The sequence below is a fragment of the Xiphias gladius genome, chromosome 16, assembly GCF_016859285.1.
Source record: "Xiphias gladius isolate SHS-SW01 ecotype Sanya breed wild chromosome 16, ASM1685928v1, whole genome shotgun sequence".
Taxonomy (NCBI): Eukaryota; Metazoa; Chordata; class Actinopteri; order Istiophoriformes; family Xiphiidae; genus Xiphias; species Xiphias gladius.
In genome coordinates, this window is record NC_053415.1 from 3902514 (window position 1) to 3918303 (window position 15790).

Consider the following 15790-nt stretch of genomic DNA (forward strand, 5'->3'; position numbering starts at 1 on the left):
AGAGAGGTATTGATCTTCTCATCTAATTCTCAGGAAAAAAGCAAATAAAGTTATTTCTTAAAAGGTTCAACTATTTCTTTTAGCGTTTAGTCACATTATTTACCACTGGTATGTGAAGGCTGAGCTTTTCCATCTCATATTTTGTTTGTCCTTGCTGAGGCAATCACCTAATTGTCAACTGATTGATGTTGGACTGAAATCAGACCTGTTCCTCAGATGCAGATGCAAAAAAAAACTAGCAAATTGCTTTGGTTTACCTCATTTGCATTTGCTGTCATATTGGAAACTTTAATTCACCATTTCTTCTTGCAGAGCATAAACATAGAGCCCTGGGTTTCCTTCTTATTTCCAAAGTTCAGTTACTAAGCTATGATTACTGGACCTTATGCAGTGTAGAAAAGTGTCACTTATTAGCTTTCAAATAGTTTTACAATCAGTTTTGTGTAAGTCTAAGCAGAATTCCAAGGACCTAACTAGACAAAGTATACTTAAATTGTTCTCGGTATTATTTAAGTATGGGTTGCACATGTGGCCCAAACTAAACGACAAAATACATCTTTTGTAAATGCCCTCAAGACACCCCTATTGGCACTCATTTGTCAGCAAAAATAAAATAGTTTTCTGATCTTACACCACTATGATTAAGGTTTGGTCGGGTTTGGGTACAAAAACGTATTGGTTATGGTTCGGGAACAATTGTGGGTATGGTTGCAGGAAACCAACATTGACTGTTGGTAGGAAACAGAAATTAAACTGCAGTCTCCCGTGGTAAACTGCTGTTTTTGCTCCAGGCAGATGAGATTCATAATTCCTAGGGAATTTCTCCCAATTTCTTTGGAGGACAGTTTCAGGTTATGGGCTAATGAATGGAATATGAAAAATGAAGCAGAAGAAGACTCCCTCTCTCTTTTGCAGTCTGTATATTTCTCTTTCAAACTCAGAGTAGTTAACAAAAAAACAATAAAGAAAAAGAGAGAGATAGTTTTAGCGTTTCTTCTATTGTATGGAACATGTGACAATCTGTAAAAACCCATGTGTGCTGTTGCTCTAAAACTGTCTCTATAATAAGCCTCTGTCACTTGGTCCAAACAGCTTTCACATTAGAAAAAAATGCACTGACAGCCAGCACTGCCCAGCTGGAAGTGTGAAAGGAAACTTTTTCAGCCTAAAGCCTCTAAAGTTTTAAAATGGGGGATTCCTATAAAACTACTGGCAGTACAGTATAATCCCCATTAGAGAACACACAAAGAACCTTTGAATATAAAATGTCTATCTCTGTTATAGTCCACAGTCTTACTGCACTTATAAGTGTGATTTAAGTACAATGCACCAATACAAAACGTCAGTAACCACAACATTGCTGACTTTAAAAGATGAAACTAGTCTCTGCCCACCAGATCTTAGAAACAGCTGGATTTATGACCAAACCAAAAACCTTTCAGACATTCATATATAAAAATGAACACTAGAAGGGTGTTTGACTGTGTAGAGAAAAAGCTCATGTGCTGGTGTTTGGATTTGAGGGGGGGGGCATTTCCTACTCCTTTCCCTCTTTATGGCCTCATCACAGCATTGAAAACATGGCCTTTCCTACTTTCCAGTGATTACTGGAGAGGAGGGCTTGTAAGGCTGTAATCTTTCAATCGGAGAAAAAAATCAGGCAAGAGAAGGAGATGCCAAAACCACATAATGATGAGTGAGCAAGAGAAAAAAATGTTGATAAAATCTGTGGTTGTTTTAAATTCTTTCACTAATTCTTTTTAATTATTGGTTCAATTTGGGTCCAAGATCTAGTTTAAACCAGGTAGGAATGGGGGTCATGACTTCTGTCATGTGATCCCTATTTCTACAGTCTACACTTCACTCTTCACTTCATTACATATTTAGCAAAAATAAATCAATGAAAAGTTATGAAACTCCTCAATTAAGATTGTGATTGTTTTAACTGGAGGGATCATATCTTCTATTAGTGACTCGTGTGTGTTCAGTGTGTTTAGTTCAGTGTTGTGTGTATACCAATAGGGGGAGGTTTTGTCCAACCCTTCACTTGTAAACTTAAGAGTGCAATTGCATGGCAATTGTTGCAGTGATGTTTTTCTTGTATTTTACCTATACTAGTGTCATGACTCTACGGATGGCAATGTCTGTCAGTCAGACATTCCATCACTTGGTCCAGACTGAAATATCTCAGCAACAACGACATGAAATTTTGCACAGACCTTCATGGTCCCCACATAATGTATCCTGAAGACTATGCTCGACCCCTGACGTTTCCCCTAGCGCCCCCATGAGGTTGACATTTGTGATTTGGAATGAAATGTGTCAGCAGTTATTTGATGGATCGCCATGATCCCTTAATGACATATTTGTTCTACTTTACATTTTGTACTCAATATCAGTACTCTATCAGTCTCTTCAGTGATGCATTTACATCGTGTGTGTCTGTGAGTGTGAATGTGTGTGAAAATGGTTCCCATATTTTTTTTATCTACTCATAATGTGTGCCATTTTATCTTTGCTTATGCCTTATGCTTTTTACAACAGTGTTTGCAAACACCATAGCTGAAGGATACAGATAATGTAAGGCATAATTCATTGTATGCAAACACTTAACCCTTTTATCATAAGTGACTGGAGCAAACAGGATCTGATTTATTACTGACTATTTATTTACAAACTGACAGTTAACTCTTTTGAGCAGTGTTGTGTGTATATTAGCACTCTGTGACATATTTCATGTGAAGGATACCCTCTGTGCGAAGTTAACTTAAAAAGCAAGTCATTCTGCATGCCTGCACCGGAAGAGTGAAAATCAAACATGCAAACAGGTTGATCATCTGCTATCCAGGATTTTTATACACATTTGCTTGTTTGCACTGGGTAGTATCCAAGATAAAAATGGGAGGAATGGAGTTTACATGCACTGGGAGATAACTGCAGGAACCAACTGTGCTGAAGCCAAATCTTTGTTGTGGTGTTTTTCTTACTGAATTCAAAGAGGGTTTGTTTGAGGTTCTTGATGTTTAAGGGGGATTTCCACTCATCTGGCAATTTACATCATGACCAGCAATCTTGAAGTATTTTAAAACGTCTTCAAAACATCATCAGTGCAAAACCCTGAAATATATGACAATGTTTACTTGAGAGGTACAAACTGCGGCATTATATCATATGTAAAATACATTTCACAAAGTTTGATACATTACTTGTGTAGGTAACATAAACATTGCAGTATACATTATGTGTACGAAGGCTGTACCCAGTTTGTGAAGACCGCCATTTAATACTTACTAAGTAGTAGTAGAGTGTGTAAAATTTGCAATAAATCATAAATCTATGTAATAAAGTGTCAAAGTTGTGTTTTCATTCAGTGTTTCTCCAAAACACTCCGTGTGTCATTGACATTTCACAAACATGTTGATATATAAAGTTTTTCTGATTCTGATTCTGATTTGCAGACACATTGCTGCTTGTCTTTGTGCCTTACCAATGCCAACTTTCAATCAGTGGAATAGTGTGAAACTGGCTTCAAGAAAGTGTCTCATGTCACCCACATGGTTGTGCGTCTGCCTTTTCATCCTCATGCGTGTGTATTCTAAACGAAACCGGGACCCATTCTAACCTCAAGTTAGATGTGTAATATGTGTTTACCTATTGTATTAAAGAACAAGACTAGGGTGGGAGATTTTTCTCCCACTATCTCACTGTATAAAGCAAACATTTGCCTAAACCGAGTCAAAAATTAAATTAAGGTTTCTTTTAAAAAAATGCCAAAAGTTTTTTCAGAGAGCAGGATACAGCCCTAAATATCATTCAAGTGTAGCCTTTATTATGTCTTTATGAAAAAAATAAGTACTGTGCTGTAAGCAGAATGTAATAAACATACAAATATATAAAGTGTGAAAAAAAACTCTTGTGACCAACCTCTTCAAAAGGCTGTGATCGTGTTTATTTACGCTGGGGGAAGATGACAGGGCCTGGTGGTTGAGCAAACAAGAATATTGGATTGCCAGAAGGGTCACATGGCTCAAATCAACCTCTTAGAAAACATAAACCAGCGAGGGAGGAAATGGGAGTAAATCCTTATGTTTATGAGAGGAGAATGAGATAAATGAATTAACAATGAAAAGTCTTCTCACTTCAGCCATTTTGATTTTCATATTCCAGAGCTCCAGACTAACTTTTTGACTGTTGGCACTGGTGCTACTAATTTTCTCAGTTGGTCGGACCAGCAGTGGTTTTTGGTCACACCCTTTTTGTGAACAGGAGTTCCTCTTTCGCTATGTTATAGGTTGTGTTGAACTTGATGACCATTTGATTTTCCTCTATGGAGTGATTACTCTCATCTAACTGCTGAAAAAAAAATGGGGACGGGCTCAGTGTTTCAGGTGATGCATTGGTCCCTGCAGGTTTCTTGCTTCTTACTGTCGTTCTACAACTTCAACATTCCAAGCTTAAACAACTTAAACAAACATGACAACAGCACCACTGCGCTCTGAAACCCATTATTTCCAATGTCTTGCGGCCCGCCATGATGGTTTTCCACTGCGTCAAGTGGCGGTCAAGGTTCAACCTAGTTCAACCTAGTTGAACTCTAACATTGCAGACTGCAAACAGTGCACTTAACCCAGCAGCGAGTGCAGTGCAAATCACGTTGAGTCTAAAAGGGCCATCAGGAGTTGCCTGCAATGGACAAGCCACACTGCCTACAATACACACAACCATGGGTAGTGCTTTTGCCTATATGATTGAAAGTAATACCTTTTCTTCTTCACTGGCTCAGTCCTGCATTCTTATCATCAGTTGTGTCTGAGTTGGTGCCTCTTGTTGTTGCTCCCTCTCCACCAGCCTTCACCTCTTTAATTAGCTAGTTTGGCATGTGCCTGTTGGCACATTTCATCATTATGATGATGAAAGTGCAGGCAGGAAAATTGCAGATAAGGACAGACCGACTGAGCCAGTGAAAAAGATAAAGTACTACTTTCAGCCACAATGGCGAACGCAGTACCTGTGCTGGAGGGGCACCAAGACAATGGAACATGATTCCGCTCCGATAAAAGAAGGTTGACCCACCCGCTGTGCAAAGAACAGTCTTACAACTATATTCTGTCTGTAAGTAGCCTTAAAACCAACACTGAATCAATTATTAACAGGAAGAAAAGATAAAAGAGTTTGGCATTCTTCTGCTGCTGCTGTAACATTACACATTAGAGGTCCTCCCAATGTTTTTATATAAAAGAGATAAATTCCGCATATCTGGTAATAAAGAGCTGTCACTTGTCAGTTAATAGTGCTGAGGTTATGCTTCACCACACTGTCCTATAACATAGAATCCATGACATGCGACTGGGGAATTAGGCCCAACTGGCCTCTGTATTAATTCATGGTCACTGCACATTTGGATACTGTGCAAACAAGTATCCAAAATGTCCAAAAGTGTCCAAAATAACTGTTTCCAATTCAAATGATTTGCTGTTTATCAGCTACTTTCCCAATATACTGTAAATGCAAACTAATAGCAGTTAAAATTAAATAAATTTGCTGTGAATGAGGCCGGAAGGGGCAAAGCACATAGCCTGACCCTTTGAAGCACAGTCAAGGAAGGCGGAGAGGAGGCTTGTCTCACTGCCTTTCTTCCTCCTGGTTAACTAGACATGTGATTAGAATTGCTGTCTGCTACTTAGTTTTCCCTGCAGTCAGTCTGGTGTGCTTTCAGAGGAAATACTCCCTGAGGGCTACTCAGTCAACACCAAGGTAAGTCATATTTACACACATTGTTGTCCTCATGATGTTAAGAAATGAAAATTAGATGTTGATATCTAATGTGTTTGAGTTTCAGATGTGTTGATATCATTTTAATCTTGTTATTGCTTCTTTTAGGGGTTTGTGCTATTTAAACTCCAGTGGATGACAGTGATTTTGCTCATTTCACTGGACCAAACACATGCCTGAGAGTGTTCCAAGTTGTCATTAGAGATATAATTCATGTATTTATTATGTTTTGAGGCAAATGCCAAATAGCTTTTGTCAGCTTTCATAAATCTGCTGAAAAGTAGCCAAGGTTGACACACTGAGAACTCCATGTAAGAGTATGTAAAGTCGTTTGAACTGGAATAAGGTTAAAATGTATGCTTCTGTACTGTTCTTTTGCTGGGAAAAGGTTTGTGTAACTCCATACCTGTTATCAAGCCCAACCTTGCCTTTGCAAACACAAGGAGTACTTTAAAAGTGCACCTGTTGAGTTGTGTGCATCTACAGCAAATTTAATGAAAATCCTTTAAAAGACCACATGCTAAAAAATAAAAATTTAATTGGCTAAGAGATGCAGGCTAACATACTGTAATGAATATTTTAGTGGAATTTTAAAGTTCCTTTTTTTCTTAATGTTCCCTTAATACAACAGACTAAGATACCAAGTTGCAAACACCCACTAAGTAAATACATATAGATCCCTTGTATACTGCTTGGCTACTCAAATTTAAGAATTTAACTGGGAAAGTTGTAAGCAATTTTTATATAGCTGGATGAGTGAATGAATGGTCTACTAAGGTTCTACCTCTTAGATGGAACGTTTCTCTGTAAAACTTGCCTGCTTGTTTTTACCATTACTGCCCACTTGCAGAAGCAGAAATTGAATTAGGTTACCCAATCATTTGAATTTTCTTACGTGGTCTGTGCAAAACAAGACAATTATGTGATGTTCCTGAGCATTCCTCTACTCCTCCCTAATTTTGTGAATGTTTACATGCAATTCACCGGTCATGTGCGCATATGTGTATCACTCTATCGGCTTGGGTGAAGTTACCTCATTCTCTGAAACCAATGAATGATCCAATGAAAGTGGATCATGTGAAATATTTTGATAGGCTCCATTAACAGAAACCTGATAAAAATCCCCCAGCAATGTGATAGCTGAATTAGTGCAAACCTCCACAGATCACTGGACAGATGCATGGGGCAGTGAGGTTTTAAGCACCTAATCTAGACCAACATTCCAAGTCACTGACCCTTGATCAACACTGTTATTCTGGTCTGCTTTGTTTGGACAAAACGACAGCATTAAAGATTAACAGCACATCTCTCAAAAATGTAAGATTTAGACATCTTTGGCTCATTAAGAATGGCTGGAAGACTAACACAGGAAGACTAATTTATAGATGGTAAAAGGTACACTGTATAGGAAAAGACAATGTCCTTACAAAAAGCAGCAGCAGTGGAAATTTGTTCAAATGCTTGTTATGACTTTTGATTTAGGTTTTATGCAAATAATTAACTAAGTAGCAAGGGAAGAAGTTTTATGTACCACCTCAAAAAGAGAAGATCAGGGTAAAAGGTCTTTCCTTAAATATCACCAAGTACTTTTACTTCTAAATCTGGTCGTACCTTAAACATAGGTGTGGCAGATCAGAAAACAGTCATATAAAGCATTTTTATAACATCATATAGGGTTATTGAGGAAGAAGCTGACAAACAATCTATCATTATAGGCAACAAATGGACCATTGTGTTGTTACTAAAACCTGTTTTTAAAGATGCACTAATGAATATTGTTGTATTAACAATCTCAGCGTCATTTTTCAGCCACAGCAGGCAGCTGTTTTCAGCAAAAAAAAAGCTCTAAATATCCACTCAGTCCGACACAGTTAGCCACTGGCTGGAGAATATTGTGAGGCATTACGCAGCTAAAGCGTGGAATATTTCCCTCAAGAGGTGGTAGAGACCAAAAAAAAGAGCTAAAAAAAGAGGGAAAATTGGAATTACATTCATCAGCTGGTCAGAAACACAACTCCAAATAAACGCTAATGTTGCTCCTTATCTGCTTGATGTGTAAATAAGCAACTGTTTACTAACAAGTTCATCATATCAACTTAAAAGGGGATGGTATGTATATGTTTTGTCATAACTTATTCCCCCCAAGTGACCAAAAAAAACCAAAAAACTCTGTTACAGGTTTAATAAAGCCTTTAATTTTAGCCTCTCCTGGTACGTTACCAGGATTACCTGCCTGGTACGTTACCTTAGCAGGTAACGTATCAGGATTCCTCTTTGCAGTCTTTCAAGAATAGAAAAAAGAACCCCTCTTAACTAAATCTGCCTTAATGAGGTGGTCAGAAAGTATTTTCTAGCGGTCAGGTCATCCCTACGGAGCCATTAGGAGGGCAGTAAATTCAGAATTGTGGAAGATGTCAAGACAACACAGAATATGCTTCTTTGCTTGGAAAATTGTTAAAAGACAGTCTAGGATTTTTTAAAGTCTCTCGTGTCCATAGTATATTTAAAAGTAAATGATTGCTATAATCATTTCTCCTGTCCATACTGGCTATAAAGTGATCCAGTACTATCATGACTATGTTGTGAAAGATACAGTAGGAGACAAAAAGTACAATCACAACCTAACCCTAACCCTCGTCTTGTGCTTAACTTCATTAGACAGTTTAGCATTAGCAAGTATAACACAGACTGTCGATTTTGTCCCCTCTCTTGCAGTGTAGTCACATTAGATAGGGGCTGCTTTCAATGGACGTACTGGCATGAGCAAGATAGATCTTTTTTTAAAAATCAGAACTTATCATTTCTATCAATTCTAAAGCTTTTTTTTTTTGCAACAAAATGAAATACAGTGGAATAATAATAATTGCCATCACAGCTCGGAAAAGTTGTGTAGCTCCTACTGGTAAGTATGACTTGCTGGGACATTCACGAGCAAATGGGTAATTTATTTTCAACATTTATAATGGCGCATGAATTTGTGAATCCGTGACTAGCTGATTTAATACTGATGTCATGTTGTGAACTTCTGCACTTAATGTTGCATAGCATCATAGGAAGGGCAGCACTGATTGATTATTTGGAGGAAGAATGCAGGTGAACTGATTTTGAGTGACCTATTTTTACAATTTGTAGTGCTTCCACTGTAGCTAAATAATAATATTAAATATTATAATTACATAAAATCCTTCTCATGCTGCTTACACATTTCTTGACACTTTTAATGCTTAGTTTAATTTCATTTTCAAAACAACGAATTTTTATCTTTTTATCACCCCACTGTAGCCCAGCACCAGGCATTAAATTCACAATCATGCCTGGCTCCACAACAGGGAGGAAGCTGGATCTTTCCAAGCTCACAGATGAGGAGGCCAAGCATGTGTGGGAAGTTGTCCAGCGGGATTTTGACCTGAGGAAGAAAGAGGAGGACCGACTTGGGTAAATTATAAAGACTTTGTTTTTTTGAAGTTACCTTTGAGAGTTTTTGAAAATAATGTCAGACAGCATACATGTCTTATCAAATTTTGGGGTTACAATCTATAAAACACAAGCAGTAATCAATCGTATATTGCTTAAAATTGTCTACAAATTTCAAGTTATTTGGATGTTTTTGTCCATTACCGTGTTTAGAAGTCAAACTCTAATCCTGTTAAAGTAATCCAATACAGACAAATAATTGTACTCTATTGAACTACACTTCATATTATCCTATAAAATCATATCTCGTTTATATCATATTTTCAGCTGTGTCTTGTGTATAGTGAAGGTCTTAAATCTTTTGTTAGTTTAGATGTTACTTTTCTCCACTAACTATGCTAATTATCCTCCTTTTCTACTCCATTCCTATAAATTCTGGAATATAAATCTCTATAATCTTTATTTTCTAGTGTCAAAAATGTATACACCCTTGTTATTTTCTCCTTAGTATTCTGAGAATTGTTATAGAGGTCAGTTTTTCTGGCAAAAATACGTCTAGCAAATCGAATTTTCCATATAGAACTCCTTGATTACGTAGGTGTTCTTTTTAACTGCATAACTGATGTTGCTAAATGTTAATGCATGTTAACATTGTCACTAGGAGCAAGTCCACATGCTGACATTATAATTTACCATAGGTCAATGCACCACTAGAGCCTACGTAGAGCCTCATAGACCCATTAGCATGTCTGTAGAGTCTTAGTCTTGTTTATAATTAAGTATTTAACATTTTTTATCTATGTTCTGCTTAAAGAGTAACACAACACGTACTGAAAATCCTGTTTCTGCTCACCTCCACTGGTTCAACTTCTCACCTTACAGCAGTGATGAAGAAGTGCACTCCAGAATGCCTGGCATCGCTTTTGGGTGTAGTTACAGGAGAAGCAAAGCACACCTCTAACCACACCCAACATCATTGATGGGTAAAACAGGCTTGTAATGTTTAAGCACAGACAGCAATGAAGCACTTGTGCCTGGTGTTCAGTTACTTCTTAAAGTGAGAATGTAAGCCCCCTGTGGTGAATGGAAAGAATGTCTAATATTTGTCTCACATGGCAGTTCACTGCACTTTATAGTATCAAAACAAGACACTCACATTTATTAATGAGCCAGAAATCACATGTCCTGTCTTCAAAGCCTGTGATGCAATATAATTGGTTATCTGCTGTTTTATATTGAGATGATGGATCTTCAACCAATTAGACTGATTCAAATTTAGTAAAACTGAGCAGAAATTGCATACGGTATTCTGTTCCTGAAGGATGGACTAACTTTGTTGAGCTGCACGTCACAAACAGATGGTTCAGTCATTTGCTTATAACTCACTGAGCTACTGCTCACATGTCTCCTTGGCAGCAGTGGCTGATGGATGGTTTAGATATCAAGCTGTGGGATGAAGAGGTTTAGAGGGAATTTCCCCTTATCCTTGGATGTGGGATGATCTCTGCACAGCAGCAGCAGTACAGATATTCCTCCAGGATATGGTACAAAATGAAGAAACCATTCAGTGGCACACTGTTAAAGCAGGATTTACACCTGTTATGTATCTCTCTAACATATTAGTATGCCTATAGTTACAAACTGTAACTAAGTTTATACAGCATATTTTTTACGATTTAAATTAATTATTTGGTAAAAGATGCAATCGGGGCCAGACTAACTCATTAAGGGGCCTTAAGGCATACATAAGAGGGGGTCCCCTATCAAAACTCAATTTGAGGTAGGGCCCCTCTACAAGACAGGACACCATAGCTGTATAATAAAAGCTTAAAGGAACCACCTTTAAGCCATTGTTCTTTTAGTTTATGATGTGCTTAACTGCATATTTTTGCTTCACAAAGACTGGAAAAACACTGCAGAATGCTCCTTTAAGAAGTAATTAACTTTATTACATTTAGAAAAATCAGTTGTAGCAGTATCTGGTACCTCAGGTACAGATTTACCAGATGAAGAGCCAATTTGGGGTTGAAACATTGTAATAATGTTGAAACTTTTTTAGAAATTGGGCTTCTGGGAAGGCAGTTTTGCTCAGTTGGTAATCCAGCCTCACTGACAGTATTCCAGTTTTTTACATTTAGAGACCTTACACACCCATGGTCCACCCACAAAGGTCTTTTTACCTATGTTGCCTGATTGGACCTCTTCTTAGGACCGTATGGACATGTTCAAGCTCAGTTCTGGATTGACATCTCCTGAGTACATAGAGTTTGCTGACACCATGCAATTTCCTGCAAAAGCTCCACCCAACTTTCACCTTACACAGTGTCTAATCAGCCAGAAGTGAAAATACCTGTTATGGTGTGCAACTAAGGTCAAACAGCTAAGGTCTAAATTACTATGGCAGATCTTTTATTGAGAATCTGACAACATGCTTCTCAAACAGATAATTTTTATTACTCATACAGTGGTTTCATGAAGAAGTTCAGACCTCCTCACTTTTTGCACACTTTGTGTTGTAGATTCAATTTTAAAATAGATAAAATAGTAATTTTTCCATCATCAATCTACACTCAATCCATAATGACAAAGTGAAAACAGGTTTTTAGAAATGTTTGCAAATTTGTTAAAAATCAAGAACTGAAATAGCTCATTTACAAAAGTATTGAGACCCTTAATTCAGTGCTTTGTAGAACTCATTTGGCAGCAATTACAGCTTCGAGTCTTCTTGGGTAAGTCTCTACAAGCTTTGGAAACCTGGATTTGAGCAGTTTATCCCATTTTTCCTGACAGATCCTCTCAAACTCCGTCAGATTACATTGGAAGCATCTGTGAACTGCCATCTTCAGGTCTCTCCACAGATGTTCTATGGGTTTAAGTCTGGGCTTTGCCTGGGCCACGCAAGGACAGTCAGACTTGTCCTTAAGCCACTCCAGCGTTGTAATGGCTGTATGCTTTGGGTCACTGTTGTGCTGAAAGATGAACTGTCACTTTAGTCTCAGGTCACATGAACTCTGAAACAGGTTTTTTTCAAGGACCCATCTGTGTTTGCCACAACTATGCTTCACCGTAGAAATGGTATTAGCCAGGTGATGAAATGTTCAACAGTCATAGTGATTGGAGTTCTGCCCAAAGAGTTCAATTTTTGTCTCATCAGACCAGAGAATCATTTTCCTCACACCATTAAGGTCTGATTGATGAAGTGCTGTTGAGATGGTCGTCCCTCTGGCAGGTTCCCCATCTCTGCAGAGGGCTTCTGAAGCACTTTTAGAGTGACAGTTAGGTTCTTGGTCACCTCCCTAAACAAGGCCCTTCTTTCCCAGTTACTCAGTTTGGCTGGGCGGTCGGCTCTGGGAAGAGTCATGGTGGTTCCAGACTTCTTCCATTTCACAATTATTGAGGCCACTGTGCTTCTGGGAACACTCAAAGCTTTAGAAATGGTCTTGATACATGGCTTGTCACAATTCTATCAAAGAGGTCTACAGAGAGTTCTTTGGACTTCATGGCTCGGTTTTTCTCCTGACATGCAGTGTGAATTTAGGGACCTTATATACACAGCTGTGTCCCTTTCTACCCAATCAATTCAATTTGCCACAGGTGGACTCCAGTCCAGTTCTAGATACATCTCATTATTAATTAAAGAATAGAGGAAGCACCTGACCACAGGAGTTACCCAAAAGGGTCTGAATACTTTTGTATATGAGAGATTTAGTTTGTGAATTTTTGATATATTTGCAAAAAAATCCAAAAACGTCTTTTCACTCTGTCATTATGGATTATTAAGTATAGATTGATGGACAAAAATAGCAATTAAATCTATAGCACAATAAAGTGTTCAAAAAGTGAAGGGGTCTGAATACTTTCTGAAGCCACTGTAAGTATTTTTGTAGGATCTTTATCTAAGACAAATTGATTTCCTGCTTCTTCATACACTATGATGACCTTCAGGAACCTCAGTGTTGTTTCTTGGCTGCAGATCTAATCTGAACCATTTTAAAAACGTTCCTGATTTTGAGACACCTTTGAATTCATTCAGAAGATTTCCTGTGGTTGCTTATTTCCTTATTTCGAACAGAGACAGCTGAATCGTCGTTACTCAACAAACTAAACATGGTGCTTTTGTGTGTCTACATGCACATGATGAAGTCATTTTACACTCATTAACTTGCATTACCACTGGGACCTTCTTGTCTCCGTTCTGCATTTCCCAAAGAGGGAGTGAAAAGAGTGAGTCATACATTTGTTATAAAGAGAGTTAAAAACAGCTTTTTTGTTTTTATGCATGCCGTTTATTCTTGAAGATTCACCAATCATTCAAAAGCCAAGGAGCTGATTCTGTTATAGGGCCATGCAGATAGTATGTGGGCTTTTTTTTCACAAATATAAGAACAACACTGTCTTTCAATTTTAGCCACTTCGGTTGCCTTCCCTGCCAGGGTTATTCTTCAGCCATTTGTTTTACATTCAAATGAGCTGTTGTTTGCTGCTCAGGCAACTGGTGCTCTCATCTACGGCCTCAGCAATTTATGAATAGGTAAAAATCTTCATGTGGTTTACCTATAAAACTGTCACACCTAAATCTCGTGAAAACCACGTATATTGGACCACAAAATGAAATAACTTATTTTGGCAATGATTTAGACTTTGTTTTGTTTTATCAAATCCACCAAAATAACAGAAGTCATTTTATTTTCTTAGCGTTAGATTTTTATTACTAGGTTTGTTTTGTTAATTCATCTACCAATAGTCACAGGGGTTAATTTATTTTAAAGTTATTAGATTTTGACACATTTTTGCTTTAAGACTTTACAAATCCTCATGTGTGTGTGTGTGTGTGTGTGTGTGTGTGTGTGTGTCTGCTGGATGTGTAAATATGCAACTCTTTGCTACTGTATATTAACTTAAAAGCCCTGTACAACCATGGTACACATACACAGACATCACTTATTTCACGTTATTAGACCTCTTTGTCAACATCCACATTTCCTGTGCCCCCCAAGCCATGACTTGTGTCTTCTTAAATCTACTACTTGAATCATTTGATTCAAATATACTTTGACCAAGTTATTCAAATCTATTTTAAATTTTTTGGTCAACAATCTGTCAATGGTTCTCTCCATAGGTCTCTCTATCTCCAACCTCATGATAGAAGATCTCCACCTATCTGATCACATTTTTGATCTCAAAGTTACCACACACTCCTTCTGTCCGCCCCGTACCTCTCCGCTCCTCATCCCAATATATACCTATAGAAAGGCTCCCATCACTACCATTACTGATGCCGCACCATCTCATGTGACCACAGAGGAACTTCTTTTAACAGTACTGCTTCAGTCCCCCTTAACTCTGTTGCTCCTGTGAAAACCAGGTCTCCAGCTTCACCATGGTGTAACAATAAAAATACTAAAGAAATATGAAGACAGCACAGAAAGGCAAAATGGAAAGGCAAACGGGATAAACTGCAGATCTCATTTCAAATTCTGAAGAATCTCTTGAGTAAATATCAGCGATCTGTCAAAAATGGCAGAGCACAATACTTTTCTGATCTTACTGTAACTCCAAAAATCTCAGGGTACTTTTCCATCTATTAAAGTATCTAATCTCCTCCAAATGTGAGGATTTCTTTAATTTCTAAAAAACTAAATACATGACATCAGATCTAGTATTATTCAATCTGTAAACAGTGTCCATCTCGTCTGAAAACACTGCAGTCCTAAATTCTCTTCACTCCATCACTCTGTTATTATCTGCTCTATGAAGACCTCCACCTGTTCCCTAAATTTAATACCAACTAAACTCTTCAAGGAAATTTTTAGCACCATTGGCCCCAGGATTCTTTCAATAATCAATAATCAAAAACCAACAGAATCTAGATCTTTCAGTCCATCTTCATTGGATCGATTTTCAAACTCTATTTTTTCTCTAAAATCTGCAAAAAAAAGTAGTTTTTACAGAATTGTTACCTTACCTGGCTCAAATCTGCATTTTTGAAATATTCCAATCTGGTTTCAGAGCCTCCATCTCCTGTAGGGTGGAGGCTCTGTAAAGTTCTATAATTTGTCAGTTCTCCTCTCCTTTTACTCCACTTTACACCATGCTCCCATTTGGTCACATTATTCATAAACACAATACTTCCTACTACTTCCCCCTGGAACTTAATAACAACAACAAACACACTGAGCTCAATCTTCAAGACATAAAATCCTGGATCGCTGCAAACTCTCGCCAGCTCAATGAGAATAAAGCCAAAGTTATATTATTTGGACCATAGCATTTAACTTTGTCATTGTCACCTTTTGTTAAATCGCATGAAGAAATCTTAGGGTCATATTCAATTCAGCACTGCATTTTGGCAAACAAATCAATGAGGTAGTTAAATTAAGTTACATGCAGCTCCTCCTTTGTCTCCAAACTCAGATCAAGTCTCTGTACCTCTGGCCTGGAGAAAGTACCTCATATCATCCCGCCTTTTTTACTGCAACTCTTTATATTTTGGCATGACTCATTCTTCTTTATCCTATCTCCAAGAAGTTCAAAATGCCGGAGTAAGAGTATTAATTTCTGATTGACAAGGTCAAAAAGGACCACATTACTCCCATTCTCGCCT

General features: G+C 37.8%; 1 protein-coding gene across 3 annotated transcripts in view; it reads left to right on the forward strand.

Moving 5' to 3' along the window:
• Positions 1-5667: 5667 nt before the first annotated feature.
• mlphb (melanophilin b) overlaps positions 5668-15790 on the forward strand; it is a 37777-nt gene continuing 27654 nt past the window's right edge. For all 3 annotated transcript variants that reach the window (XM_040148394.1, XM_040148396.1, XM_040148395.1), the window contains exons 1-2: positions 5668-5754; positions 9055-9207. In XM_040148394.1, coding sequence (XP_040004328.1) covers positions 9083-9207 — 125 coding nt within the window. In that variant the 5' untranslated portion in view covers positions 5668-5754; positions 9055-9082. The remainder of the gene's footprint in view (positions 5755-9054; positions 9208-15790) is intronic.